The sequence below is a fragment of the Ascaphus truei genome, chromosome 3 (assembly GCF_040206685.1).
Source record: "Ascaphus truei isolate aAscTru1 chromosome 3, aAscTru1.hap1, whole genome shotgun sequence".
In the NCBI taxonomy this organism is placed as follows: Eukaryota; Metazoa; Chordata; class Amphibia; order Anura; family Ascaphidae; genus Ascaphus; species Ascaphus truei.
In genome coordinates this window covers 82508384-82535094 of record NC_134485.1, presented here as the reverse complement: position 1 = coordinate 82535094, position 26711 = coordinate 82508384, and the positions used below count along the sequence as shown (strand labels likewise).

Here is a 26711-nt window from a genome sequence, read left to right as displayed (position 1 = left end):
TATTAAATTATAAGGTACATGTAACCATCCTAAAATAAATATTAATAGTAATGAAAACTACTAAACTATTGAAAACTCATAATCAAACTAAAAAGTGTTTTAAATCCCACTCAGTATTGATCCCCATCGGATGTAATGTATTTAGAACATGAATCCAATACATTTCTCTTGTATTAAGTTTGTTTAATCTATCTCCACCCCTGGGGTGGATCTCAACATGTTACAAAGCTGAAAAAGAATAATTAGTGATATCACCCAGGCTACATAATGAAAAATGCCTTGAAACAGGATGCAACATATCCTTTTTCAGAATGTGTCTAATGTGTTCTTGCATCCTTATTCTTACAGGTCTAATTGTGCGTCCAATGTATGACATCTTACAACCACACTGTAAACGATAAACCACATAACTTGTATGGCAATTCATAAAGCTATTGATACGATGGTTGCCCTCACATGTGGCAATGTTTTTAATAGATCTTGAATATTTGCAAATTGAACATCGCCCGCAGGGAAAAAAACCTTTAGGAATGTTTTCTAGTGATTGGCTAATGGGCTGTGTATTAAATAAACTAGGTGACAAATGATTTCCAAGTGTTTTCGTTTTTTTCTAAATGAATCTTGGACCGCCTTGTACCATGGAAGCAATGTCATGATCTAAGGTAAGTACTTTCCAATGTCTCTTAAAAATCTCTTTTATTGCCTTAGATTGTTTACTATACACTGAAATAAAGGATGGACAAATCGTCCTCATAAATGTTTCGTTTCTTTTTATTACCTCTGTTGGTTTTTATAATCTCATCCCTATCAAGGGAATTGGCATATTTAAATGCTTTATTAATGTCCTCCTCTTTATAACCACTTTCTCTGAAATTTGCTGTCATCTCACTTGACCTACTCAAAAAGATTTCATTCGTAGAACATATCCTCTTCAACCGAATAAACTAGGCGTGGTGTATAGCCAACAGAGAGTGGACACAGGATAATCAGGAGCAGCGGACAACAGTTGAGAGGTGCGGGTGGCCATTTGTCCCATTATTTGCATGCGGTGTGAGTTGCAGTGCAGAGGACTGAGACACCACTCCCACAGCCCACCGGAGGAACTCTCGCGAGAAGGAGTGACGTCATCGCGTCGTCACGTGGCACAGAACGTCCACAGGAGACGCGGGCAACCGGAGGAGCAGTGAGGATTCTTCGTGGCAAAGAAGCAAGATCTGGGATAAGCAGAAAAACTAACATTATCCATTTTGAAGTACCGTGAGTACTGTAAGCACATTAGGTGCAGAGAGAGAGACCCACGTAGGTCTATACCAACGGAGTTATATCTCTAACCTAAGGAGACTGTGTGGAGCAGTTAAAAGTAGAGACACTGAGTGTATTTGTTAATGAATACACCCAGCACTAATTTCCTAAGTGGTCACTGATCTGCACACCAAGGACTGTTGAGAAAATCTGCCAAGTGTTATTAACCCCTGATGAGTGTGAGATGCTCAGAATTCTCAAAAGTTTTATGATATCTCACAAAGTGTGAGTTTTTTACCTATCGTTATTTTACTAATAATTTTATAATAAACTGTGTTACGCTATATTTGTGTTTTATCTCTCTTCCTGCATGTGATATTATGCACGAGATTATACTTGCTGTGGATGACCAGCTGTTCCAGATTCGTCGTAATTGTATTACGTTGTAATTGTATTATTATTCATTGTAAATTATATATATATATATATATATACCATAATACTGAGTTAAGTTATGGTGAGTAAAAAAAGTGACAAAAACCCTCCACAGGAAAGCAAACATGCAAATATAGATGTATGCTCATCTGCATGTCTTAGGCAGGTCTGCAACCCCGCCTTTCCCCATTATCACCCAGCATACAGCACTTCCACTGCAGCAATGGATTCTGGGAAATGACATGCAAATGAGCACACAGTGTCACTTTTTGCCTCAATAACCATTTTTAACATGGTTCCCATGCTTTCCTGTGGAGGGTTTTTGTCACTTTTTTTACTCACCATAACTTAACTCAGTATTATGGTATAGCCTATCCCATAGCCTCTCTTGCATTCCCAGTTAAAATCAACCCCACACTGATGAGACCCATCAAGGTCGAAACAGCTGTCTGTGGGTGGTTTTCTGGGTATGCACCTTAACCCTGGCTGTGCTCAAAGCTGTGACCATGCAGCAAGCTTAAGCCTATAGGGAACCATGTTAAAAATGGTTATTGAGGCAAAAAGTGACACTGTGTGCTCATTTGCATGTCATTTCCCAGAATCCCTTGCTGCAGTGGAAGTGCTGTATGCTGGGTGATAATGGGGAAAGGTGGGGTTGCAGACCTGCCTAAGACATGCAGATGAGCATAAAGCTATATTTGCATATATATATATATATATATATATATATATATATATATATATATATATATATATATATATATATATTTATTCACAATTATATCCACTTTTATATTGTGTTTCTTTACTCACGCATAATTGATTTTTTTTTTACTTAATTAGTGCTATTTGTGTTTGTATCTGTTTTTCTGTATCATTCTAGTGAGAGACTGAATCTTGATAGCAGCGGCTTTCATAACAAGAAATCTGTTTTGGATCATGTGGGCACGGTAGAATAACTGGATTTGTATTGCACTTCTCAGTCATAACTTGGTTCTTCTTTTCATACGTTTATGGAAAGCACTGAGACAGCATAGTGAATGTGCTTATAGAAACACACAGCTTGCTTGGTTATGACGCAGGATCTGTATCCGGACTGAATCACACAACCAGCCTTCTTCATATTCCTGTATTGTCTTTGTTGCTGAAACTTTCGAACATTTGACTTGAATACAATCACACATTGCTTCAAATGTTCATACTTCCTCCTGTGTCGTTGCATTCTCCAAATTGACTGAAGAGTGTAGGCTGCTCTATTTCAGCGATAAAGCTGAAGAGCTTTCATCCCTCTGTAGACAGCCTGTATGACGACAGGTGTGGAGCGTTTGCACAGAAAACTTTCTCTCTCCATCCTTCCCTAGATGAGAGTTCGGTGGTATCTCTGGTGTGAGGATACTTCTCTTCTTTCTTTCAAAGTCTGTTCTGATTTTACAAAGTTCTAACTGGAAACATAGGGATTTACCTCTTTCTCGTTCCAAGGCGCCCTTTGCTTCTTCCAGCGCTAATTGCATCCTTGACTTTTCTTGTTCTACTAGTTTATTTAACTTTTCTATTTAATGGAGTTTCTTATTTCGTTCACTGACCTGGTCATTCAAAGCTGCATTTACTCCTTGCAAATTCTTGTACTCTTGCTTTACAGTCTCTGGATCACTCCAGGCTTTAATCAGAAATGGGTATCTCGGGCACTGCATAGGAGTCAGTAAGAGACAAAACTTGTCTTTAAAGTGGGAGCCATAGAATCAGAACTAGGGAAAGCAAACACCCCAGAAAAAAACCCGGTAAAAAGTGAATTTGTTTTTTAAAGCAGAAACCTTGGAATTAGCAATAGAAATACCAAGCACAGCAGGGAAACCAGACAAAGAGGAACTTGCTTTCTAAGCTGAGATTTTAAAATCAGTAATAGGAATATCACACATTATGAGGGAACCAAATACTGTAGTACAGGAAAAACAATGGTAAGTACTCTTGTCTTTGAAATGGGAACCTGTGAGTCAGTAATGGTCACACCTGGCACTGCAGAGTAATCAGGGAAATATATGCTTGTTCCTGAAGTGGAGTCTCTAGAACCAGCAGTGGTTACAGTGCATTGCATAGGAGTCGGGGAAAGGCAAGCTTGTTTTTGATGTGGAAGTCTGAAAATCTGCAGTTGTTATACGAGGTATTGCAGAGAAATCAGGGAAATGCAAGCTTGTTTCTAAAGAGGGAGTCTTAGAACCAGCAGGGGTTAAATCAGCGGTGCGCAAAGTGGGGGGCGCGACCCCCAGGGGGGGCGGGAGATTGTGCTGGGGGGGCGCGGGCAGTTGCAGAGGCCCCGCGCTCTTCCCCCAGGCATTTAAATTAAATGCCGGGGGATCGCGTGAGGCCCCTGCAACTGTTTACTTACCGGGATTCAGCCGTCTGTGTTGCGTCGCCATGGCAACGCGGCGTCAATAGACGCCGCGGCACCATGTGACTTGACGTCACACGCACACGTAGCATCATCTGACGCGCCTGAAGGAAGGCAGGGGGGCGCGAGAGCCGGGGGCAGAGAGACAGGGGGGCGCAGGACAAAAAGTTTGCGCTCCCCTGGGTTAAATCAGGCACTGCAGAGGCTTCAAAGAAAAGTGCACTGGTCTATGAAGCAACAGCTTTAGAATCCAAAATACAGGTTTTAGACAAAACAAGTGTACCGTGCAAGGTTTGCTTCTTGAGACTGGAAATGCCATTTCAGCTGGGGTTCCCCACAATAGGAAAAAGGACCGTTCTCAGGGACAAAATTCAGCAAAACTCATAACAACCCACAGAAGAATTGAAGCCAAAAAAAACCTTTAGAATCCCAATTGGAGTTTCAAACAAAAAAAATACTTATCTTTCCCCACACAAAGAAGTAGGGGTTTTTCATCAGGGCGCTGCAGGCAGGCTGCCGAGTCTGTTCCGGCGAGATCCAGGAGTGGCCTTTGTTGTCTGTCACAGACCCTGTAAGCTTGATGAAAGGGCCAAGAGGCCTTGAATCGTTGCTTTCTTGTGAACATTGTGTGTCTGCTGACTTTTCCTCTTTCTGTGTGTGCTGAATTTTTCTGTATTGCCGTTTTTTTTTTGATACATTAAAGAAGAAACATAAGTACTTCTTTTTCTTTGATTTACTTTTTTGAGTGCTGATCCGGTTTGTTTTTTTGTACCGTTGTATGCATCTTGCGGTATTGATGCAGTATCAAACACCTCAAGCTGAATTATATTAGACAGGGCGAGTGCTACTTCATTCTTTTATTTTTATGGGTGGGTAATGACTAAAAGTAGCGCTTGCTCCTTCTTCTTTCTGCTAAAGCAACTGGTGCTGCCATTTCCATCAAACAGAACACTTTTTGCATGTAGACAGCATGCAAATTAGAATTTTTCATAGCAATCTTTGTGCACGCGTGCATATAATTCTTAATGAATATGATGAGAACTCACAATTTTTAACACTGCAAATTGACTTATGTGATTGGGGAGGCTGCTTTGTCAGTGTTGATGAGTAGGCCACTAAATGTAGCAAACTAATTTGTTTTACTAAAGTTTGTGTAACCAAATAAAAAGTCTGTCACTCATTTGCATGCCTAGTTTGGCATCTTGATAACTGCTGCTTAAACATGTTTTGTATTAGGAAAATAAATAGAATAAAAAGAGCACCCTAACCCAACGGGCCGCAAGATTTTTCTGGGGCGGGGCGCAGCGGTTGTAGAGGCCCCACGCTCTTCCCCACTGTATTCAAATTAAGTGCCGGGGGATCGCGTGAGGCCTCTGCAGTGTCTCCTACCTTGGCAGGAGACATGGCAACACGGCGTCAAATGACGCTGTGGGTCATGTGATGTCACATGATGTCACATGACCCCACGTGTCACTTGACGCCAGATTTTAGGTGAGGTTGGGGCGCGAGCACAGGGGCTGGGAGGCACGGGGGGCGCCGCACACAAAGGTTGCACACCCCGGCCCTAAACCCATGTAAAATAAATTGTGATTATATGCTACAAAATTCACTGATTATACTTTAAGTGAATGTGTCTTCAAAATACTTTATAAAAATGTACTTGAAATACCTACTGTGAAAATATTTCTACACAGTGTGAAAAATATTTAATAAAAAAAGTGATTGACAGGTGAATTTGGAAAAATATCTAAAAGCGATGTGCCGCATGTGTCATAATGTGATGGTTCTCAACCAGATGTAAAATCGGCTATTAAGTTCTTCAATGATTCTTGAGAGAAAAAAACGCCAGGAGCGCAAACACATGGAAATAAGAAGATAACCAAAAATAATACTTAATAATAACTTTCACAAATATTTAAATCAGATGTTTTCTAGCATCAATGCGCTCACAATTACACAGATCTTTAATGCGTGCCAAGTATGGTCTATATTGGGAAGCCAACTTTTTTTTCAGGCGGGCCAATAACAGGAAAAACATTTTTTTTGGGGGGGAGTCACTGTCTTACCTGTCACTGCTAAAGGCCTGCAGCGGCAGGGACGACGGCAGACAGTGTGAGTGGCAGTTACAGGAGCAGCTTTCCCGGGGCCAGGACTAGAGGTTTCACCTCGACCCCTCGTGTTGGCAGCCTTGTGAGCCCCTCCCACCCATCTTTCTCTCACCTCCCAGCTCTCTCACTCTCCCTCTATTTCTATCCTCCTTTATCCCCCCTCTCTCCTTCCTCCCTCTCTCTCCCTTCCCATGTTTTCTCTCTCTCGCTCTTCCCCCTATCTCGCTTCCCCCCCTCTCTCTATTCCCTCTTACCCTCTCTCAATCCCCCCTCCTCTCACTCCTCCCTCTCACTCAATTCCCCTCTTCTACGTTACCCATAATTCCCCCAACCGTTTACAATCACCCTCCCTCACAAATCCTCCTCCACACACAAATTCCGACTGCACACACAAGTCCTCCCCCTCCACACACAAATAATCCTTCCCACCTCCCACACGGAAATTCTTCCCCCCTCCCACACGCAAATTATTCGGCACTCCCACACGCAAATTCTTCCCCCCTCCCACACGCAAATTCTTCCCCCCTCCCACACGCAAATTATTCCGCACTCCCACACGCAAATTCTTCCCCCCTCCCACACGCAAATTATTCCGCACTCCCACACGCAAATTCTTCCCCCCTCCCACATGCAAATTATTCCGCACTCCCACATGCAAATTCTTCCCCCCTCCTACACGCAAACTCTTCCCACCTCCACACATGCAAATTCTTCCCCCCTCCTACACGCAAACTCTTCCCACCTCCACACATGTAAATTCTCCCCCCATTCACACACAAATTCTCCCCCCCCATCACACACAAATTCCCTCCCCCCCTCCACACACAAATCCTCCGTGCCCCCTCCACACAGATCTTCTACCCCCCCACCCCAAACACAAATCCTGTCCTCCCCATCACACCCAAATCCCCTCTCCGGAAAAATATTACTTTGTAAAGTTGCCCGAGTGATACGGATCCTCTTCTCATGCTGGCCTGCACACCTGCCCATGCAAGAAGTGGGGCTTGTTCCACTTTTGCACATGCAGTGATGCCCCAGCTCCCCTCTGTTTCTGCTGCAGATGCCATTGGGGCAGCTTGAAAAGAGACTGATGCCCCGGGCCACAGCAAATGCCACTACGGCCACTTAACAAAAATACAACAGTAGAAGTACTCACAATTTTACAACATAAAAACAGCTCTTGTTGGTTTACAGCTTAACTGTGTCCTCTGCTTAGCCGACTTAGTGCTTCTGGTCATGAATCACTTCCGGTCACGTGAACTCTCCGACAGTCGTGCAGGGGCCTCTGTCTCACTCATAGCGTCACATAACTCTACATATTTCACTTTTTGGCCTCTTCCGAAATTCTGGCAAGCTGGACTCTTAGGGGCCCTTTATAGCAGGGACTCTTTCTAGCAGTCCTAATTGATTCTGCATAGATTAAAAGTTTCACACCATCTTTTCTGCTAAGCTTTATCTACCATATGGACTAGTATATAAATATACAGTATATAATCGACACATTGACATAACACCTTTTCACCGTTTTTATTCACATAACCAGAATAAAATGACAGTTAAAAAATACCTTTAATGATAAATAAAGCATAGACTAATATCCTATCATGGCAACCAATCTCAATTTAGCAATGTAAATCGCAATACAATATTAAATAATTCTAAATAGGGTATGAAATGCTAAAATTATTTCCATAGGATTTTGTAGGAGAGGGAATATAAATAAAAGAAACGGGTGAGAACAAAGCAAGATATATTCCATTTGTCTATAAATGATTCACTCCAAATTTACTGGAGTGTGATAGTAATTCACCAGTCAGACTAAAATGTTCTGAATGTCATCATTTAATACTGGACAATCTATAACACTTGTAAAAGGTTTTATGAAACGTATATATTTTAAATTTGGGATATTTAAAAAAATGAGATTGATGGAGAGTAAAACAGATTTACACTGTCTGTTTTCTCTCTATTCTTCCCTCTCAAGTGTATAAAGAAGACAACTGTTATTGAAAGAGCCTGAAAAACTATTTCTTACGTGTGAGTGTAATGTATATAATACCACAGAAGGCTCACATTGGGGCCTATTCACAAAGCTGTGATAAGTGGTGTAATGGTCGATAAATGCCCTTGTGGCACAATACTGCCCACTTTGCTATTCATAAAGCAGCGATAACAGCGCAGTATTGCGTTATAATGGCTTTTTAATGATCATTAACAGCAAGAGCCAAAAAAGTCATCCAACAGGCCCAAAAAAGCCAAAATTGCCCTTTTTGTGCCAATAATAGCTATTCACAAAGCAGTGATAAGCTTATCGATCTTTAAAATCTCTCAATATTTTGGCGCCAGCTAAAGGTTGGTGCTAAAAATATTGCAAGATGCAGAAATGCATTTTTTTTCTGCACAGGATTGATACCAGAGGCTGGCGGGTGTCTCCAGGGGTCTCTGCGGGTGTCTGGGGGCCTCCAGGTGGTCCCTGCGGGTGTCTTGGGGGCCTCTGTGCGGTGCCCGCGTGTGTCCGGGGGCCTCTGGGAGTTCCCTGCAGTTGTTCGGGGGCCTCCGAGTGGTCCCTGCGGATGTCTGGGGGCCTCTGGGAGGTCCCCGTGGGTGTCCGGAGGTCCCTGCCAGCCTCCGATATTAATCCTTTTCTGAAAAAAAAATTGCACCGCAATACATTCAACTATATACAATCCACCCCCAATGCATACAGTACAGTAATGGGCAAAATTACTATTATCCAGATACACTGGCGACACACTTTATTCGAGCTCGGCTAGTCCCACGAATTCGGGTATACCCGGGTGTATTGAGGTTTGTGACTGTTTTCTGCCCGAGTGCATTGAGGTATTTTCCAGGCAGGGATTGAAGCATTTTATTCCCGCTGGCTGCAATACTGCACAGTATATATATATATACTGCATTACAATTCATGAATTTATGCCATCTGGTAGACACGCGAAGCATTGCAGCCTATTAAATCCTAATCATTATCATTTAACAGATCAGCCGCCCGTCAGCCAGGCATGAACCCAGGCTGGGAAGACAAACGTAACGGGGCTTGTCAGAGGTGAGGAGCGGCGCATTCCAGGTATCTGCCAGGTACATACTGGGTATTTGCTCGAATAAAGTGTGTCGGTGCAGTATGGATAATAGTGCATTTGTTTCTTGAAAAGTCCATGGGGAGCATGAGAGATATTCAACATAAAATAGAAACAGGTGAAAGAGGCAGTGCACTGCCTAAGAAGCAGGAGGAGGCTCACGGTAGCATAAAAACGATTTAATTCATAAGAGGTGACACCTTGATAAAGGGCACACGGCCCGAAACGCGTAGGTGTGTTACCTGCTGCTGCTGTTGGGGGCTATGTGTGATCCTCTTATGAATTAAATCGTTTTTATGCTACCGTGAGCCTCCTCGTGCTTCTTAGGCAGTGCACTGCCTCTTTCACCTGTTCCTATTACCCTGCTTTGGTGGACTGCACGCCACTGAATTACTGCTTGGGGACCGCACCAGGGGACTTTGGAAGCTAACAGTGAGTTATCCCTGTGGGTTTCCATACCCTTATCTTATATTGTATGGGACAATCTATGTACTGTGTATTTGTGCCAGGAGCACTAGGTACTAGTCCCCCATCCCTATTAGGGAAGTTATATTATATACAGTTTATATTGGAGTGGTCCTAGCGGAGATCTTTCATACTTTAAGGGACTTGTTCATGTCTGATGCACCGGTTACCTACACTCTTCAACATAAAATAGAAAAAGAATAATATCTGTGCAGGTGCTTAGTGCAAGCATGGGAAACTGCCAGTCTCTTCTCTATCTGACTCTAGCAGCTTTAATACCTCCTGCCGGTTGTCACATGCCCATTCCTGGGAATTATAAGTCTGACTTTTTTTTTTAATTTGGAGACTTTAGGGCATTTGTTAAAAGCGCGTATCATAGCAAAGGATCGGATGTTGATAAATCATTTAGCAAATATTCTTTTGAATTCTACTAAACTTGCAATTTCACTTGAGCCAAATTTTTAAAATAGCGTGAAGACATTTTCTCAAATATTTGCCAACCCAACTGGGGAAAATTCACATGTCTGTTGGGAGGAGATCATTAGCAAAATAATTTTTCTGGTTTAAAACACCTTGGACCTCATTTTAGAAATATTTTCACAGTTTTTAAGATAGCAAATTCAAAATTGAGACATTCTTTCCAAAGTAAATCCCCAGTGGAGAAAAGTAGCCCTACAACCATTACACTTTGACCACTGAAAATAACATCTTATAGTTACACTCCTTTTTTCCTTTCCATGTTATATTAACTTTTTTTTAAAGAAGCAATCCACCCTAGTTAACCTTTATATTTGTACAGTATTGGAACCATGGCATCCTCCAGAGCTGACTCACACTATTGTTAGCTCCGGGGACTAGAAATGGGCACATTTTTTTTGCCTCGGATCAGGCGGTTCCTTTGGTCCGAGGATTTTCACGAATCAGTCGCAAAGAGAGCGATTCCTCTTTCCGGATTTTAATTTTTTTCACTGACAATCCAATCCGCGGATTCCGCAATCCGTTGGAGGATTTTGAGAATCCACTCCGCAGATTGGACGCTTAAAATTCCGTGTGGTTTGCATCCATTTAGATTCATCTGCACGGATTGAAACTGGAACAATTCTTAAGAACCCACCAACGGATCACTGAATGGACGGATTGGTTTCTACAAATTCCCTCCACGGGTTGCGGAATCCGCAGAGTGTATTGGTAAAAATAATAAAAAATCCGCAAAATGGGAATTGCCCTTTTTGAGATTGATCCGCTGACCAAAGGAACCGGCTGATCCGCTGCGGATCCAAAACCGCCGAAAAAACCCGGCCATCTCTACTTATAACTACTCCTACTACTCTGGGCAAATGTTATTGACCTCCCTAACACCTTGTACTGCGATGTGTAAAATGTGGGTGCTCTACATATAAATGATGAGGATAATAGTGATACTGCTGTTCAATATAGAAGTAAAAATGCTGACTGATCTTGAACATTTATAAATACCAGTGAGTCAATAAGTGCTCTGATAAAAATAATCTTTTTTTCTTCTTTAGAGTTCAATGATTCAGGTTTGCACATGGCCCACACATTACAGTAATTACCTTTTGTGTTTTCTACAACCTTCATACTTACGCTCCGCAATCAGCGTTATTGTTTTCCTTTAAAAAGTATTTTACGACGACAATTGACTTTAATGGGAACTTTAATTGAACCAATCTAACCGTACATGCCTTTGATATCAGCTCCATCAGCGACACACCAACATTTACTGCAGATATTTGCATCTTCCTTAATTCAAGTTTTTGCTATGCCTGTGACTGCTGGAAACCTTTATAAAGAGAAGGCCTTAATGATGCTTAATGCACCAAGGGAAGAAGCTAAATTAAAAACATAATCCAATATTCGGAGCTTCAGGACACTCCGCTTTAGCTATTGCAGACATTAAGTCTTTACATGTTTCTCGTGTGTTACAGTAGCAATCATCTCCTAATTGTAATTGCATCCCATTGTCAGCACCTTGTGACCTTGGGCAAGTCACTCTAAGCACTGCTATTCCGATAGCGTCAATAGGTCATTGTATTGATGTTTTTTTTTTAATATTAGCGTGAATAGTGATTACCAGGATTTCTGTGGGAGCCAAAATTTGTCTCAAACATAATTTTTGGAAATCAGACAAAGAAGCTAATGAACAATGACACAATAGTGATCAAGACTCCTTTTCCTTAATGTTACTTTTATGTCTGAAGCGCTTATTCCCATGACCTGTTATTTATATTATTTGTTATTTATATGATTACCACGTGTATTACTACTGTGAAGCGCTATAGACTTTATGGCGCTATAAAAATAAAAGAAAGTGGAGAATCTGCAGATAAAAGAATACATTTCTTCTCTGCAAATCCGAAGTGCCCTGGATCCTCCACTTTCTTTCATATACTCTGGAACTACACCAGACAGGTTGTTTCCCTAAACCACGGAGCACCGGTATCATTTAAGCAAGTATACAGCTTATATTTGCACATTTGTAGTTGTGCTAGACTGTACTCTCTAGCTATATAAATAAAGACATACAATACAATACAAACATGAGGGAGGGGGTATTGTTGTTTAAAATAGAGAGGATCGTGCCAGGGAAGCTATGTACCTTTAAAATGATCAGAACTCATATAGCAAACTAAGTTTTACCGTACTAATATTTATTTAAAAAAATAAAAACTCATTTGGATAAAGCAATGGAATCATACATTTTAAATGAAAGTGATGTCCAGCCAGCTCAGTTACTCCGCCTCAATGAGCATTTGATCTCGGTCACAGAAGGAATCAATATAGCATGAACAAACAGATCTGTTCCATAGTGGATTCAAAAATAGAAAACTTTTATTCAGACATAAATGCAATGCAAGCCGCCATCAACAGGGGGCACTAGACACGCACTAGTACTACAATATGTGTTTCATGACCTGTGTCACTTCATGAAGGGAATTAAGTTTTTAACACTTAATTAAAGTTAAGGTGAAGAACATTGTCATTTTATTAATGAGAGCATAGGTTTTATACAACACAGTATTTATTACAAATTTAAAAAAAAAATGCTTCAGGTGCACTGACAAACACAATGTGCCACATCATGTCTACTAAGCCTTCCGTTCCCTTTGGATGGAACTTCAGTGGATCTGCAGTGCTCACTCTATCCTCCCATGATTCACATTTTTCACTCACACCCAAATGGTGTTACCATGTCTCTCACTCCGCGTTCACTTCAAGCATTTGCATTCCAGCCGGTCTCACGGGAAGTGACCTCAATATCTCTGGACTCAGTCAGCAAGACAGTCTAAAAGAGTACGTTCTTTGCAGCTACGCTACGTCACCACGGGGTATGACATTTGCTCATACAACCAGCTGTATAAAGTGAATGGTTACCCTAGCAACCACGTGATGTATTTTCAACAGTTAACATCCAATACACACTCTACTAAAGAAATCCATCAATAAAATATTATTTTAAAAAAAATGGCCAAAAATATATTAATAACATATATAACCATGGTTTACTATCTGCAACCTCTCCCTTTACCTATAATACAATTATAAATACCAATTATAAAAAAAAAAACTATTACAAACATTAATAGCGTAATATGAACATATTTAAAATATATAAAAATTAACGTGAATCCTATGAAATTCAATGAGGAATATAAACTGATGGATGGTACAGTATATAATCTAACTAAACATCTCTAATAAAGGGTCCTAACTATTTCTTCATGCACATCTTCCCTAAATAAAGTGCGTAATTTAAAAATCCAAAATGACTCTTTTACACAATGTGTAATCTATCATAATTTAGTTTATCTATACATATTGTTTCAGTTCCTTGAAGTGAAAGACCAGTGCATCCCTACTGTGTTTCTACAAAAAAAATGTCTTGATACCTGTAAACCATGAGAAACACTCCCTCTGAGAATATTTTTATCCTGTGTTCAAGAAAACATTCTTTCAGTGCCCTCTTGATCCTACCTACATATTGGTAGCCACAAGGGCACTTCAATGAGTAAATCACAAAAGTAGTATTGCAATTGATGAACCCTATTGTATTGAATGTTTCTTCTGTACTAAAAGAAGGAAAATGTTTAACCTTATTTTTAAAACATTTACAAGCAACACATTGATTGCCAACACATCTAACGGAACCCACTTGTCTATCTGCAAACCAACGATTCTTCTTAGACATATGATTACACTCAAATCTTATAGGGCCAAATAATTATTGCGATATTTTGCTCTCTTATAGATAATTTTTGGTTTATCACCAATCACTTCACCTGAAATCGGATCACACTGTAGCACTAGCTAGTGTTTCTTTAAGATCTTATCTATTTCTCTAGTCCTCTGATTAAACTTTGTAATAAAACATACTTCCCCTTTATCAAACTGGCCTTTACCCCTATTTGTCTTGCTCACAATCTTTCTTTTTGTATCCTTTAATAAATCTTCTCTTTTCAAATTATTGGCTCTGTCAAACGCTTTTGTAATAAGTTGTTCTTTATACCCTTTCTCTTTAAAGCAACAGTCCAAGCTGCCGTTTTAAAATGTATTTATTTTTTCCCCCTTTAATATGTGCATCAATACAACCCACACAATGATAAGTAATTAGCTAAGTTGCCGATCGATCCGTTCTCCTGTGATCGATCGGGGAAGATTCGGCTCAGGGGTCACTAAATGGCTGTCAGTGCAGCAGAAGAGGACCAAAGTTCCAAAGTTCTGTGGGGAAGATCATGTGACCAGGCAGTCACTAGAATCAATAGCTAGAGAGAGGGTAGGGCTACAAAAAAAAGGCGTGCACCAGGGTCTGTTTCAGAAGAGGAAGGGGACATGACTTTGTAAATGGTTGCTAAAGAAACAAAAAATGCTCCTTACATTATAATACATTAAAAATGTCATTCAAAGTTGTTAAAAAAAATGCTACAAGTATTTTCAATTAGTACACAACTGATTTATTAAAAAAAAAAAAAAACACATATGTAGGATATTGCTTGGTCTGCAGCTTTGAATTTAGACGACAGATACTTAGCCTATATTTCTATTTTGTGAAGGTGCTCATCTCAAATCAGGAAGCAGAGCCACAGGGCTGATGTAGGGATGTAAATAAACGGACCAGAGCCATGTAAGAGTATCCATGGTCGTAAATCAGGGAGTGGGGAAGAGGGGAAAGGGAGGCTCCCGCATCAGCAAAATCATGAATAAAATTAGTGTCTGAATAATGTACAACCAAAATCTGGTGCAAAAGAGGATAGAAACTGTAGTAACAACACAAACACAAAAGTTCCTCCTTGAATGAACTCAGAAAGGTGAATGAAAATGATATGGTTAGTATAATTAAAAACCTTTTAATCACAAATATAGTAAAACCATGTTTGTATAGAAGGGGGATGGTGAAAAATCCAAGGCCAATCCCTAATACCAGACCAAGAAAATCTTCCAAAATATATACACGGAAGATAGTGTAAATGACAATACATCACCTTAATGTGGACTCGTGGACTGCAGGAATCGCCATAAGCACCTTCAGACTTGGAAACCTGTCCTGTCTACAGAATTCCTATTTACAGAAAAACCATCACACCTAAAGAAATATAGGCTGATGATACAGAATCTGGAGGGGTGATTAATAGGCAGTCAATATGGTCATATAGTACACCTATAGGGTATCAGTGGACCACATTAAGGTATGATGTATGTCAACTCCAGAACAGGATGAAATCAACATAACGTGAGGAAAATACAACATTAAGTGAAAACATAACCACATACAAAGACAATAGCTACGTGGCTTAATGGTATGGAGCTCTGCGAAGGGCAAGCACAAAGTGTGCTCTGCTAATGCCCTGAGGCGCGGTTCTGTGACCGTATCCAGTTATAGCCTCATAAACTATATAAAACAATCAGCGCAGAAATGCATACATGGAGTCTCCTAGATAGAACCCAATGACTCTAATGGCAATAAACCCCTTAGGTCCCAGTAGGCAAACAGTGCAAGGAGTGTTATCCGCACTGAATGATGCACAATTATAACTTCGCCATATATGTATTCCCCCAAAACAGGTATACGGCGGGGGCCGGTAAGCAGGTAGGGGTCCGGACTGGCGGCAATGTTGCAAAGTCCAGGAGACAGGAAGAGGTCAGGGCTGGCAGCAGTGTTGAAAACTCCAGGAGAGAGGCAAAGGTCAGGGTAGGCAGAAAGCAGCACGGTCGGGGTCACAGTCCAGGGTCAGCAACAGGGGAAACAAAATAGGCAAAAGGGTAAAGCGTGACTGCAAAGACCAGCAAGAGCTGCAAATATAGGAACTTTGCTCAGTGACTCCCACCAGGAACTGCAGTCTTATATAGCAGGCTGCCAGTACACAAAATGGCCAGTTTGAGCAGAAAGGGCAAACAGTCTGGAAAACCTGAACTGGCAGCAAAACCCGGCACGGATCGAGCAGAATCCTTACATATTTACAGTATTTTGCTCCAGAGGAAGGCAAATTAAAAAATCCAACATCTAGTGCAGGGGTGAGCAAACTTTTTATGCCGAGCCCCCCTTTTCATCTATAAAATTTCTCGCCCCCCCCCCTGCCTGATGTAATCAAAATCACATAAAAAAAAAAACCTTTATTAAACGGTATACAATATAAATCCAAATATGTCTAAATATTTACATATTTCAACAGCTCGCGCTTGCAAAATTAGGCTGCGTCCACGCTGCCGCTGAGAGCGGTGACATCACCAACTCTCCAAGCATGAGCACAGGGTGTCCTGCATAATTTTGCAAGTGTGGATTGGGGCTGTGTGTGTTTGTGTGTGGCTGTGTGTGTGTATTGACTACTGCTGAGCGCACTTCAAAGTCCATTTTGTTTGTCTCCCCAAGCGCCAAGCTTGGGAGAGCGTACGTGCACAAACGCAATCCTTTTGGGGGGCATTCATCCACCTCTTTGCTACCTCCCTTCCCTCTCCTCCCCCTTTTTTTTCTTCCTACCCCTCCCTGCTCTTTGTCTTGCTATCCCCATTGTCATCCACACTCCTACCTACAGTATTATTTATTTGTTTCCGTTTTCAATGTTGTATTTTCACTTTTTTTTACATTATTTCTGTACATTCATAGTATGATTGATATAGTGGCAGCCTACCCTTACACTTGCAGAGGATCGCAGCGAAGCAGGTTACCAGCAAAGGAGAGCAGGAGCACAGCACTATTGCAGGGCAGACACCGGAAGGAGGGGCGTTTGACTTCACCGTGCTCGGGCGTGCTCCTCCCTGTACTTCCGAAGCCCCTGCGCGTGAGCACACACACCATCACGTGGCCACCACCTGCACTATCCTGTTCAGCCACCCGCGCACATCTTCTTGGCCGCCCGCCCGTGCACATCTTCTTGGCCGCCCCCCGTGCACAGCTTTTTCGCCCTCCCGCGCACAGCGTCTGCTGGCCCACACACCCAGTTTTCGCTGCACGCCGCCTGCGCCGCCCTAAATAATCTTGCGCCTCATTGCCCCCCCAGTTTGCGCACAACTGCATTACAACACACACTCTCTCTCTCAATCAATCACCACACACAAGCACCACACACACACACACACACACACACACACACACACACACACACACACACACACACACACACACACACACACACACACACACACACACACACACACACATACACACACACACACACACACACACACACACACACACTCAATCCCCACACACACTCAATCCCCACACACATACTCAATCACCACACACACACACACACACACACACACACACACACACACGCACTCACCACACACTCACCACACACACTCAACCACACACACACTCAATCCCCACACACACACACCACACACACTCAACACACACACACAATCACCACACTCACACTCAATCCCCACACACACACACCACACACACTCAACACACACACACACACACACACACAATCACCACACTCATGCTCAAATCACCACACACACACTCAATCTCCCCCCCCCCCCCCACACACAATCAGTCACACAATTTCACCTGGGGGGGGCGACATGCTCCGATCCCCCAACCCCCCATGCTGCTGAAAACTGGTGCGGGAAGCAGACAGGAAGAGAAGGAGGGCTTGTCTGTGTGCAGAGAGAAGCCCCGCCCCCTCTGCAAGACACAGACACATAGAAGCAGCAGCACTGAGCTTCTGGCCGCCCATGCACAGCTCTGCCCGCCCCCAAGTTTCCCTGCAAGCAGCCCGCGCCCCACCTACATAATCTTGCGCCCCCCCAAGGCGGCGCTCCCCCCAGTTTGCGCACCGCTGATCTAGTGATATCTCATAAGGGGAAAAATAAATTCCTTACTGACTCCAGTAATTGCAATAAGATTTCTACCTGGATATACATTCTTCCCATATTTACTTATTTGGTACTGTATATCCACGTATACCTTTCCTTTCTAAAAAGATGTCAAACCTTTTTTTTTTTAAGGTACAGCTCAACCCCGTTATAGCGCAGTCCTTGGGGGCCACCCGTTCCGACCGCGCTATAACCGGGGTCGCGCAATTTTTTTTTTAAATGGCCGCTGTGCGCCCGATCGGGAGGAGGGGGAAGAGGTGGAGTGAGGCACCGGCAGCCCTACATGTTCCCTAGCAGCCACTGTAATTGTCCCAGCATTCCCCACACTCCCCTCAGCAGCTCCGCACCATCGAACACCGATCCCCGCACCAATCCCCCAGCCTCGCACCAATCCCCCAGCTTTGCACCAATCCCCCCGCCTTGCACCGATCCCCACACCCCAGCATCGCACCGATCCCCGCACCGCCCCCCCCCCAGCCTCGTGCTGATCCACGCACCAATCGCCCAGCCTTGCACCATTCCCTCCCCAGCTTCAGCCGATCCCCGCACCAACCCCCCAGCCTTACATCTATCCCTGCCTGCAGCCCCACGATGCCCCAGCAGCTGACACCAAAGGTTAGGGGGGGGCTGTGACACCAAAGGTAGGGGGGCTGTGAGTGTGTGCTGTGTGTGCAGTGTGCTGTGAGTGTATGCAGTGTGCTGTGAGTGTGTGCAGTGTGCTGTGAGTGTGTGCAGTGTGCTGTGAGTGTGTGCAGTGTATGCAGTGTGCTGTGAGTGTGTGCTGTGAGTGTGTGCAGTGTATGCAGTGTGCTGTGAGTTTATGCAGTGTGCTGTGAGTGTATGCAGTGTGCTGTGAGTATGTGCAGTGTGCAGTGAGTATGTGCAGTGTGTGTGCAAAACCCCCCCCCTTTTTTTTAAATTGGGGGTCCACGCTCAAACCGCATTATAGCGGACCACGCTATAACGGGGTTGAGCTGTATCTATTATAGCTGCCATCACAGTCTCCATGGGTAATACTTTCCACTTTCTAACTGCCCTTACTGTAAAGAAGCTTTTCCTTTATTACTGGTTACTCCTTTCCTCCAACCTTAAGGTATGACTCTGTGTTGTTTGTCCTGCCCTTGGGATGAATAGTTATTTTGAAAGCTCCTGGTATTGACCCTGAATATATTTGTATATAGTTATCATATACCCTCTAAAAGCCTCTTTTCTAATGTAAATACATATAAATTAGATAGCCTCTCCTCATAAGTCTGATTTTCCATCACCTTTCTTCATTTGGTGGCTCTTCTCTGCACTTTTACTAGTTCCATTATGATTTTTTTTTATGGAGCAGTGTCCAAAACTGTACTCCATAGGTGTGGTCACACTATTGCTTTATACAGTGGCATAATTATGCTTACTTCCATTCTACCCATACCCCCATTTAATGCAAGATAAGATCGTATTTGCCGTTGCAGCTATTGCCTGACATTTGGGCATTATTGCCAAGCCTGCTGTCTACAAGCACTCATAAATCCTTCAATCAAGGATTTACCTAATTTTTCCCCATTTCATTTGTAAATCGTCTGTTTATTCTTTTTTCTAAAATGCATAGCCTTACATTTATCTATATTAAACCTTATCTGCCATTTACTTGCCCAAGTTTCCAGTCTATTCAAGTCTTTATTTAGAGAAATTACATTGTGCTCTGTTTTCCTACCTTACACAATTTAATGTCATCAGCAAAGATGGAGACTTTGCTCTCTATGCCAACCTCAAGGTCATTAATAAACAAGCTAAAAAGCACGGCTCCCAATACAAATTCTTGAAGTACTCCACTTAACACTTTAGCCCAACTGTCTCTTGCCTATCCTTCAACCAGTTTTCAATCAAGTTGCAAATATTTTTACCAAGAGCAATTTCCTTTATTTTGTACACTAACCTCATGTGGCACCGTATCAAAAGTCTTTGCAAAATCTAAGTAGACCCCACAAACTGCATTACCCTGGTCTAAATTCCTACTTACATCTTCAAAGAAACTAATAAGGTTAGTTTGGCATGACCTAGCCTTCATAAATCCATGTTGACTGTTACTAATAATTTTGTTATCCATTAGGTATTCCTGAATATTATCTCGTACTAAACCTTCATGTAGCTTCCCCACTATTGATGTCAGTAATTCTCCAGTAGTGATCTTGCTCCTTTTTTTAAATATAGGAATCACGTCAGCTTTCAGACAATCTTGTAGTACTGAGCCTGTGGAAATTGAGTCTTTGAATATTAAATGGAATGGTTTGGCTATTACTGACCTTAACTCCTTAGGATCTCCTGGGTCAATGCCATCGGGGCCAGGTGCTTTATTTACTTTCATTTTCTCAAGCCGCCTACGCACTTCTTCCTCAATGAACCGATTGTTCGTTAATATAGAAATTGTGACTTTCTCCTGTTGCAATATTTTTGCAATTGACTCCTTTTTGTAAAAGTGCACAGATTTTTTTTTGCTTTCCAAAAATGTCTACCTTTTTAAATTGAACATTGCTTCAAGCCTCTCCTATATGTCTTCCTTTACCAGCACACTGGGATGTACCCGCTTGTTTCCAAAAGCCTGCGTTGCATTGCAGAAGGGAAAGACCCAACAGATTGGCACATGCACACCTGTGGGCTGGCCAACATGTTTGCCTACCACACACTGGGCTATGAGGATCTGGATGAGCTGCAGAAGGAACCTCAACCTCTCACATTTGTGATAGAACTATTAAAGGTAATGAGTGTACAAGCCAATTTAATATGAACAGCTAGTGATTTATTAACTTTCACGCAAGCAAATGGAAGTTACTCCATCATTACCTGAACCACACCCCACTTCTTACCATATTAAGTAGGGGTCTATGCATCAGGGAAACTTGGAAGCTAAAGTGGTGTAAAGTGTTTGCCTCTTTCTTTTCTTATAATAATAATAATAATAAGTTGGTTTATATAGCACTTTTCTCCCAGTGGGACTCAAAGCGCTTCCCACATTTAAAGCTAACAGTTGCAGAAAACAAAAGAACACTATTTAAAGCTATAAAAGACACCTAACATAAGATAAAATTATAGGATAAACAGAATATAGAATGGTATAATACTGTAAGTATTAGGAGATTATTTAATAAACTCTGTAAACTCCAATCCCCTTTAAGGCCTTATTCCATATATGCTGAAGCAGCTGTATGGGCCATTTTTGGACAAAATCCCGAGAGACGTTAACTGGGATTTTGCACCGAAAACAGGCCAAACGACTGCTTTGTATGTACAGTACTTCATACAGATTTTGCCCTTTGTATGTCAACAGGACTAATATACATATCCACATTACTTAGTTAGCACTCAATTATATAAGCCATTTTTGTGATGAGCCATGATATGGCAGTAAGAACAAATGTAGTAGACCACATGTACTTTGTGCTTAACTATACAGCTCTATACCTGTAGGGGCATAGCCACTGAGACTTCAGAAAGACTAAACATAAAATCGTAAAAATCATACATTAGGAGTAATTGAATCTTGTAACACTCACAGGTGGAAACCCCTAGTATGTACAAACGAGAGACGTGGGCTCTGAGTAATGAGGAGAAGCTGAAAGCTGTCCCTATCCTGCATGGAGAAGGCAACAGGCTGTTCAAACTGGGCCGCTTTGAAGATGCAACCAACAAATACAGAGAAGCGGTCATCTGTCTGAAAAATATCCAGACTAAGGTAGATTTATTGCCTGCGAGCCTGAAGTAAGGATAGCACATTAGTAAAGGAGGCTACAGCTTAGTGTTTCAGTTTTCTACAAGTGGAGAAATGTTCATCCCATATGATCTCTGACCCTTAGAGCCGAAGCTTTCTTCTGCCAAGTGCGAATAGTGCCGGATTGGCATTAATCGCACTGTATAGAACAGGGGGCGTAAATTCAATTTACTTTGAAGTTGCTCCTCGGGCTGTTTTCAGACAATAATCCCAATTGACATCCGAAAATGGGCACTTCAGAGTATATAGAATGTACATCTAGTCTTCTGCAAGAAATAAACTTCCATCTAATATGGTCCCATTCTAGAAAAATTATTGTGGTGAATGATATTCTGAAAGGTCTCAAGAACAGAATCCCTCAACGAATCTAAAAGACAGTCAGTGAATCTACATACCCTGTTCATTCAAATGTAATAGCAAGTAGTTCTCTGACAGGACGTCACAATAATAATGACTTGGCACATCTGCTCAAGAATTCTCTGTGTGTCTCACCGATTCCTTTACAAGTTACAAGTTATCTGCCCAAACTACGTCTCATTAGCATAGGCTTAATGCAATGTGATTGTAGTGTAACGTTGTGTTATCTTCCAATAAGATTATGTGAAGTATGTCTTAGCATTACACCGATACAAAAACCTGAAAAATGTCTGTAGCGTCACTCGAAAAAGAGAGGTGGTGTTAAATAACACTGGAAATAAAGCCTGTTATTTAAACAACTAATACAAAAAAGAGAGAGAGACTCTTCCTTGATTGCACCCAGCGCCCATAATACATTATGTTAAATAAAAACACAACTTTTAATGATTAGAAATCTAAATAGACACTAGAGATACTCATACCCCCCCCCATTTATAAAATATACGAAATGTAACACAATGTAACACAATTAAGCAGAAAAGGAAACCTAACTTCTCACTGAGCTTCAGTACACAGCAATGGGTCACTGTTAGAACATTAGCTGTGTTGTGGAATTGTAGAGGGTCATTAAAGATTCTGAAGAGTAAAGGAGTTGTTTCCCTTTTGGTATATATGAGGGGTTAGGAGTATCTGCAGTGTATATTTAGATTTGCAAATCATTAAAAGTTATGTTTTAATTAATATAATGAATTATGGGTAATGAGTGCAGTCAACAAAGAGTCTATTATCATTTTTTTATTTAATTTAAGTCATGCATAACTGTGGTACTACACCCATCCAGACCCTGTAAAAGCCTTTTTTTTAGAGTCTGGATGAGAATAATGCCAAGTTTAGGTATGACTTAACTAATGCAATGTTAAGTCGCTGTGTTAATCTTAGTGGACCTTAGAAGATAGGTGATGCAATGAAGATGCATAATTTGCCTATTAGTTGCATGTCGTTATTACTAATGTCCATTATAGTTAACGATGTACTACTTATGGTATACATTAATGTCACGTTTATTGGCTTAAAGCAGCAGTCCAAGCTGCAGTTTGTTTTTTTTCCCCTTAAATATGTGCATCAATACAATCCCCACAATGATAAGTAAATAGCCAAGTTGCCGATCGACTCTCCTGTGATCGATGGGCGAAGATTCGGCTTGGGGGTTCACTAAATGGCTCTCAGTGCAGCAGAAGAGGACCAAAGATGCATAGTTCTGTGGGAAAGATCATGTGTCCAGACAGTCACTAGATACAATTGGTGCACTGCTATAGAGAGGGTAGTGCCCCAAAAGGGGTGTGCCAGAGACTGTTTCAGAAGAGGAAGGGGATGTGACTTTGTAAATGGTTGCTATAGAAACAAAAAATACTTGTTACATTATAATACATAAACCATGTAATTCAGAAATGTTTAAAAAAAGCTACAAGTATTTTCTCATAGTACAGAACTGATTTATTAAGAAAAATAATACACATGTAGGATATTGCTTGGTCTGCTGTTTTAACAGAGCTTTGAGCATCTGGTCAATGTGTTTCACTAGGAGAAGCCCTGGGAAGTGCCTTGGATGAAACTGGAAAAGATGATCAACACTTTAGTTCTAAACTATTGCCAGTGCCTGCTTCGGATGGAGGAGTACTATGAAGTCCTGGAACACACAACAGATATGATACAGCATCATCCAGGTAATGGCCCTATTGAAGAATGGCAATCAGGTTAAAGCATCATTGCCTGCATGTTCCATTGATTAGTGAAATAATGTTTTCAGACATAATAAGTGCACTTCAATATACAGCTGAACACCGTTATAATGTGGTGCTCGGGGTCCACCCAATGCGATCGCGTTATAACCGGATCGCTGGAAAAAAATGGCTGTGATCAGGGGTTCCCTGTCCGCCGGAGGGGGAGAGCTGGGATAACTCTCCCAGCTGTCCCAGACCGGTGGCGCAGCGGCACCCCCATGCAGGACTTACCCGGCATCAGCTCGTGTGTGTGAACTCTTAAATAAAACTGTAACCAGATTTGTCTCTCTCACTGGAATAGAGAGAAAAGGAAATATGTTTTTCCATTCTACCAATGCCTCGGACCATAGAGTGTAAACAGTGTATGTAGCAGCATTGGCTTTATCCGCAGCACTCATTTAGTTTTAATTTGTGTGTGCAATGTTTTGTTTAGTCTAGACCAAAGCCCCACCACAAAGCACATAATTCCCTTTAGCCTGCTTTTCTTGATTGTGTGCTTCTCCTCGGTGTCAAATGATGCGTTGTCATGGCGATGTGATACTTTTGATCATCAGTATCTGCCTCATCTGTGATCAGCTTTCATCTAGCTGACCAACTATTTATAAGTTTATGGTTCTCCCAGTACTAAAGGAATCTATACTTCATTACCTCTAACCATGCAGGGTTACTATAGGACATCCTCTGAACATATTATTAACCCCAAGTTCACTAGAGGTTAAAACCACTGCTGTGGCTGCATAGCCAGCCTCATACTTATATTATTGCTCAGAGGTTTAACCTATAAAGGATCTTATGTACCACTATCGATCCACACCACTTACCACGGTATCTATAAAGAATTTATATTTAGATAAGACGTTCTAAATATCATACAGATCTATCTAGATCACTGCTGCACACTCCCTGAATAAAAGGTTATTCGAGGTCATATCAGCCACTGTGATGATGTGGATCAACCTACATCACAATTAACATTCACTATTGGCGGATTCAGATCAGTTTTGATCAAATATATTATTCTTACTGGTTGAACTGTGGTACACCCAATATGTTATAAACTGGGTACCACAGGAATTATACCAGCTACTGTAAATCAAACCGTTTTATTTAATACATTTTGGTTCATCAGTATGTCTGCTGATTGATTTACAGCACATTATATCTTGTTCACGAGAATTCCCTGCACGTCTTTACCGACTTACAGATCCTCTACAAGGACTGTTATTTAGTGGAGTATTAGCAATGGTCTATTGACACACTATTTATCTTAGGATCCTGAGCCAATACGGCTATCAGCATTTGGATCCATTATACCTTCAGCCCGTCGTCTTAACATCCATTATTTTAACCTATTGTTGCATAATAAAGATTACGTTTTATTTACTACATTTACCACCAGAGGTTGAGCCTGAGTGCTACACTTGGGTTACTTCTCTATCAGCCTTATCTACATTACTGCCCAAGAGCGCCGCTCACAATCACTACCGTGGCAGCAGCAGGGTCTCCCCTATTATACCTTAAAAAAAAAGCTAGTGAACAATTGTCATCTGAGGCTTCGCAGCAGGTACGAAATTGGCAGGCTATGTTTCTATAGACTAATAAAGATAGGTACTGTAGTGCCGACGATTATTCTAAAACAAATCTGGGGCAATCTCCAAAAAGACCCAGGTACATGCTGGGTACATGCTGGGTATATGCTGGGTACATGCTGCAACATTTCATACATTTCTGCAGACAGACTAATGGCCCATCAGATTAACAGCGGGGGTCCCTGGCAGTCCCATTCAAACTGAATGGGACTGACAGGAACCCCTGCTGTGTTAATCCGATGGGCCATTAGTCTCTGCAGAAATGTGTGAAATGTTGCAGCATGTACCAGCATGTACCTGGGTCTTGTTGGTGATAGACCCAGATTTTCCAAGGCAAGTTTAAGGCAAGTTTTAGAATAATTGTCGGCGCACCTGTATATCTACCTCTGTCAATAATTCAACGAATCGGCTCCATCCTACTGTATCTTCAACTAACACTGAAAGCAGCTTTCCCATATAAGTAGGCTCCTTATTGTTTCCAGCATTGGAACTGGGGATCCTCCAGAGCAGAACCAGGCTATTTTCTGTTCCGGTGAAACGCCATGTCCCAAGATACTTGGTGGAGTTACTGATATTACTTCTGTTTTATAAAAGGGATTTAAATGGTTGCCCAATAGGAAGCGTCAACAGATAATGGCTTCCTATTAGCCCTGGGGTTTTGAAGTCATTTTGTTTCATCTGAAGGGAGATTTAAGCTTTGTAACTTCACCGGTGCGCATCTCGGGAACAAAAAACGAGTAGAGGGGAAGTTTTGTGTGTTGTGAATGGAGATGTAGCCACTCATTGCTGATCTCTCTTGCAGCAAAGAAGTAAATTTTGCCTCCAAGGAATGGAGGATTTATAGAATAGCAACCAAACTTTGAAATATTGACAACTTGAAGGGCAATAAACTTCTACAATGTACATCAATTTCTGTAATTATTATTATTACTTTTGTGTCACGTGTAATAGTAGAAAATTAGATGTGGCAGCAGAAAAACAGTGTGCGCTAAACACTAGTCTTGTCTGTTATTTACCACTGTTCTTGGATTGTGGCCAGTGTAAAGATAAGATTACAGTGACAGAAGAAACTGCAGAATGACTGCAGATGAGGTAAACTCTGTATCTTATTTTGCTGTAATTTCCTCTCAAAGGTCATGGGCCAATATTGTTT

At 41.6% G+C, this 26711-nt stretch overlaps 1 protein-coding gene across 1 annotated transcript in view; it reads left to right on the top strand.

Annotated features, from left to right (window-relative positions):
* The window catches only part of LOC142491606 (aryl-hydrocarbon-interacting protein-like 1), a 59163-nt gene that overhangs the window by 23245 nt on the left and 9207 nt on the right, over nt 1-26711 (top strand). Inside the window, exons 2-4 of the mRNA XM_075594410.1 lie at nt 20632-20820; nt 21619-21795; nt 23771-23912. Coding sequence (XP_075450525.1) covers nt 20632-20820; nt 21619-21795; nt 23771-23912 — 508 coding nt within the window. The remainder of the gene's footprint in view (nt 1-20631; nt 20821-21618; nt 21796-23770; nt 23913-26711) is intronic.